At 50.5% G+C, this 5404-nt stretch overlaps 2 protein-coding genes across 2 annotated transcripts in view; both read right to left on the bottom strand.

Moving 5' to 3' along the window:
- Positions 1–5404, bottom strand: part of TSPEAR (thrombospondin type laminin G domain and EAR repeats) — a 250187-nt gene that overhangs the window by 68238 nt on the left and 176545 nt on the right. The gene's annotated exons all lie outside the window — the stretch shown is intronic.
- Positions 4430–5401, bottom strand: LOC108539762 (keratin-associated protein 10-5-like; the record flags this gene model as incomplete). Its single annotated transcript, XM_017888653.1, has 1 exon — positions 4430–5401. A coding segment is annotated over one exon (720 nt), but the record flags the coding sequence as incomplete, so codon positions are not given.

The raw sequence follows: 5404 nt of genomic DNA, 5'->3' as shown, positions 1-5404 counted from the left end.
AAAAAAAAAAAAAAAAAAAAAAAAAGATAACAGTGACGTATTTTCACAAAACCAAGAGCTTAGAAAGTACTCCACCCAGGTATCCCTCTTGGAAGAAATACTTAAGGAAGTATGACAAATGGCAAAGTGATTGTTATGGATGGAATGTTTGTGTCCTCCCAAAATTCACACCTTGAGACCCTAATTCCAATGTGAGGCTATTAAGACGCGGGGCCTTTGGGAGGTAATTAGGTCAGGAGGGTGGAGCTCTCAAGAATGGGATTTGTTCCCTTTAAAGAAGAAACCCTGGAGAGATTATCTGGGCCATGTGAAGACAGCAAGAAGGTGGCTGTCTGTAGACCAGGATGAGAGCCATCTCCAGAACCCCACCATGTGGCACCCTGCCTGATCCTGGACTATCAGCCTCCAGAACTGGGAGAAAGAAATGCCTGCTGCTCAAGACCCTCCGGTCCATGGCAATTTGTTATGGCAGCCTCAGCTGACTATGGCAGAGAAGAAGCAGAGACAAGAGCTCCAGATTGTAGAGGCTGGGGTGTCAAAGGGTTGGCCCAGATACGAAGACAGGAAGGAAGACACCGACCTGTGTCCAGATAACCAATGTGCTCAGCTATAACTGCAAATGCAAATTTCCCATCTGTTATAACAGATGCATACAACAGATGCATATTCAACATCCTAATTGAATAGCAATGATAAGATCCTAATACTTTACTGCATGCTAATGTGAGAGGCCACTAACCACATGTGGCTCTTGAGTGCTTGAAATGTGGCTCGTGCCACATGTTGAAATGGTAGCATTCTGGATGTACCAGGTCAAATAAGATCTATTATTAAATTAATTTCACCTGTTCCTTTTGCCATCTTTAAATTTGGCTGTTATAATATTTAGGATTGCATATGTGGTTCTGTTTCTACTGGAATATGCTATATGTTGCTTCCAATTAAACAAGAAAGACTAAGAAGTGGGTGGGGGTGGACACGTGGGCTGATGTTAAGAAGAGCAAGATTAATTCTGTTTTAAATAGAAATTCTCAAATTGCAGTTCCATTCCTCACTTTAATAATTAAAAAATAAACATAAAGGTAAACTTAAAAGTTATTTATTAGTACAATTAAAAACAGAATGTATATTTTTCAAAACAGCAAATAAAAGTAGAAGAGAAAAAAGCAAACCGTGGCGGATATTCTAAAGATGGAAAAGCAGCTGAAACAGGAGGAAAACCTCCAAAGCAGAGAAGACCCTGAAAATGGAGGATGAGGAGCGAAGTGGCCAGTTCGAAAGGACAGGAAATTTCACCAGATGTTTCCAATTAGATGAAAACATTTCTCAAAATGATTTATAAAATAAAAACCGAAATAAGGTAACTAATGTCACAATTAAACAGCAATGGGAGGGAGAAGAGACGTCTCCCCGGTCCCAGGGCTGTCTCGGCCCACACAGAGCTTCCTATCCCATCCTCCCCACAGGGTGACCCACACAGCCTAGAAATGGGGACTCCCACACTAGCAGGGCCCCCACATCCCACAGGATGAGCCAAAGGGAGGGCAGCCTGGCTCAGGACGCCCTGAAGATGCAGAAACCACGTTCCCTTACAGAGTCCCACCCAGTGGGGAGACATGGGCACTTGGCTAGGCCAGCTGGCCAAGGGCTGTGGGAGATGGGTGGTGAAGGGCAGCAGGATCTGGGAGCCCTAGCATGAGAAGTCCCCTCCCAGTCCTTGTGTGGTGAGTCCCCCACCCCCCAACACAAACACATCCCACCCCCCTTCACAAGCAGGGTGGAGGCTGCACACACACAGTCATGGGGCTCAGGGCAGGGCAGCCTCAGACCCGGGACACAGAGAAGGCTGGGGACAGCCCTTCCTGCCCTGCCCACTCCCCTTGTCCTGGTGGTCAGGCTGGGAGCTTGCAAAGGAAAATGACAGTGACAAGGGGCTTGTGCCCTTCCGTCCTGGGAGCCTGTGACACTCGGACAGGGACTTCTAACTCTGTATTGCATTTGCACAGACATGCCACGGAAACTGTGAAGGAATAAATGACTGCCGGGACAAGTTAAGAGATACAACGGTTCAAAGGAAAAGACCAACTCAAGAATTAAGGAATCATTACCAACAACAAGGGAAGGTTACGAAAATTTCCAGTTATTCTTAAGAATTAAGAAGTCGCGTCGGGTGCGGTGGCTCACACCTGTAATCCCAGCACTTTGGGAGGCCAAGGCAGGCAGATCGCGATGCCAGGGGTTCAAGACCAGCCTGGTCAATGTGGTGAAACCCCGTCTCTACTAAAAATACAAATATTAGCCAGGTGTGGTGGTGCATGCCTATAGTCCCAGCTATTCAGGAGGCTGAGGCAGAAGAATAGCTTGAACCCAGGAGGCAGAGGTTGCACTGAGCTGAGATTGCGCCCCTGCACTCCAGCCTGGCGACAGAGTGATACCCACTCTCCAAAAAAAAAAAAAAAAAAAAAAAAAAAAGCCAGGTGCGGTGGCTCACGCCTGTAATCCCAGCACTTTGGGGATGCCAAGGCGGGTGGAACACAAGGTCAGGAGTTCAAGACCAGCCTGGCCAAGATGGTGAAACCCTGTCTCTACCCTGTCTCTACTAAAAATAAAACAAATTTACTGGGCATCGTGGCAGCCACCTGTAATCCCAGCTACTCAGGAGGAGAGGCAAGAGAATCCCTTGAACTTGGGAGGTGGAGGTTGCAGTGAGCTGAGATTGCACCACCGCACTCCAGTCTGGGCAACAGAGCCAGACTCCATCTCAAAAAAAAAAAAAAAAAAAGAAAAGAAAAGTAGAAGTTTCTCCAGGGATTCCAGTTCTGGAAACCTGTTGGTGAGATTGTTTGACCCATCATCTTGCTGAAAACAATTGAAAACAACAGGAAGACTCTTCCTAGTCGCAACAGGAAACTGGAAAAGGAATAAAGAATTACGGGATTACAGGCCCAAATCGAAGGGAGGGGTCTTTGCCCTTTGTGCGCCAGGGACCTTCCTGGCCAGTTCATGAAAGCTCTGGAGTTTTCAGATGAGTAAAAGGAAAGCAACTATGTGAGAATGTGGCTGTTACACTGTGAAAAGCGAACTGGCGATACAGCGATATAGCATGTGTAGCATGTGCTTCCCTGGGGAACGTGCCTGGTGGAACCCAGCAGGTGCATCTTGCACTACCGTAATTATGAAACAGCCGTGGCCAGAATGAGGTTTTGAGCATTTGCAGCCAGCGTAATGTGACGCCACGCATTTCATTCCTGTTGGTGACAAAGCTGCAGGTGCCGCTGTAAGTTTTGTCTGCTACATTCATAATTGATTGAAACACTACATTTCAGTTAGAGGTTTGGGAGAATAAAGATGCGTTTTTTTTTTTCTTCTCATCCAAGGTCACAGACCCCAGGTGAACGACTCTTGCTCTAACCCATAGCATTTAGAAACACCCAGAATTCACTTTGTTCTTGAGGGCATTCGCTGGTCTGCCAATTTTAAATTTAGGATTGAATGGTTTTGCAGGATGAAGAGGACAGAAATCAAAGCCAAGAGCCCCCCTCGTGGTGGGGTCTAAAGGAGACCATCCCTACATGAAGCTAGAGACTGCACAGGCTGCACCCTCAGAGAAGAGGGAGTCAGAAGTAAGCATGGGCTTATATCCATTCCAGAGGCTGCTGGCTGCCTGGGGACTCAGCACACCCAGAGGAGAACATCCTGCCCCAATAAGCCTGTCCTCATTGTGCTTTGCAGCCCGAACCAGCACCTTTTGGGTGCCCCACACACATCGAAGCCATGAATTTAGTTGAAGGTGGTCCTGGAATCAGAGGGTTCCTCACATAAGGCAAAAGCAAACACACCTGTCTTAGAGGCCTCAGAAATGCCCACAAATACTTTTCAAGCACAAGGGTGGTTACTCAGCCACAAACAGCAAAGCACACAAGGAAACAAGACACCATGAGTGAGAACTGGCGGAAATGACAGAAAACTGAAATGGACCCACAGAGGCTTCAGGCATTGGGATGACCGTACACAGACTGTCCAACAAATATACACAGATGCTTTGAAATAAGAGATCAGCTCTAAAATATCTTCCAGGAATGAGAAATATTTGTTTTATTTAATAAGAGAGGGCTGGTGAGAAGATGGTGAGTGCGGGGTCAGACAGGCACAGAAAGGAGAGAGAGGGAGGAGCCCAGGGAGAGGCCAGGCCCGGTGGGTGCGGGGCATTCATAGAGAAGGGCACCCCGGGGCCTGGAGACGCTGAGGCTGGCAGGGGACCCCACAGCAGCAGACCCCACACAGCGGGAAGTCGGGACTGCCTCCGCCCCGGTGCTGTCAGCCTGGATGCAGCTCAAGGCCAGAGGCCCAAAGCTCCCACCCCACACAGCACATCGAAGTTCTTCCCCAGGGCTTGCCAGATATGTAAAAAAGACCTCTGAGAGGGCACAGTGGTGACTTTATTCGCTGACAGACTGATCACACACATGGGGCAGGACACAGCGACCACCGGCTGGCCAGGATGGAGATGAGGGTGTGGGAGAGATGCATGCCTGGAGGGAACTCAGCAAGAAGGCTCAGCATTGCTGGCTGGAGGTGCAGTGGCTCTCGGCAGAGGAGACTCAGACAGGGCTCAGGGCTGCAAGGATTTTCGGAAGTCAGAGATGGCCCTGGAGCAACTCTGGAGAAACAGACCTGTCCATCAGCAGCTGGACTTCTGGCCTGAGGAGAGGCCGCAGCACGCGGAGGAGAGACGGGAGCACGTGGGGCGGCAGAGGAGGGAAACACAGGAGGCCGGGCGGCAGCAACTGGCCTGGCAGGAGGAGGCAGGGGCACAGCAGGAGGGGACGGGCACGCAGCAGGCGGGTCTGCACACAGGGCGGCAAAGGAGGGACACAGAGGAGGAGGGTCTGCAGCAGGAGGTGGTGCAGTAAGCCGGCTGGCAGCTAGACTGCTGGCAGCATGACGTGGAAGCCCCAGAGCAGACAGGCACACAGCAGAGGGACTTGCAGCAGACAGGCTTGGAGCAGACAGGCACACAGGAGGACTGCTGACACGGGGAGGAGGTGCAGCAAGCTGGCTGGCAGCTAGATTGTTGGGAGCATGAAGAGGAATCCTCAGAGCAGGTGGGCACACAGCACATGGGCTTGCAGCAGACAGGCTTGCAGCAGACAGGCACGCAGCAGGACTGCTGGCAGGGGGAGGAGGTGCAGCAAGCTGGCTGGCAGCTAGATTGTTGACAGCATGAAGAGGAATCCTCAGAGCAGGTGGGCACACAGCACACAGGCTTGCAGCAGACGGGCACGCAGCAGACCTGCCGGCAGGGGGAGGAGGTGCAGCAAGCCGGCTGGCAGCTAGACTGCTGGCAGCATGAAGAGGAATCCCCAGAGCAGGTGGGCACACAGCACACAGGCTTGCAGCACAC

This window comes from Rhinopithecus bieti, unplaced genomic scaffold, assembly GCF_001698545.2.
Source record: "Rhinopithecus bieti isolate Rb0 unplaced genomic scaffold, ASM169854v2 scaffold_18153, whole genome shotgun sequence".
In the NCBI taxonomy this organism is placed as follows: Eukaryota; Metazoa; Chordata; class Mammalia; order Primates; family Cercopithecidae; genus Rhinopithecus; species Rhinopithecus bieti.
The sequence above is the reverse complement of the archived record's forward strand: the minus strand, read 5'-3'. Positions and strand labels throughout refer to the sequence as shown.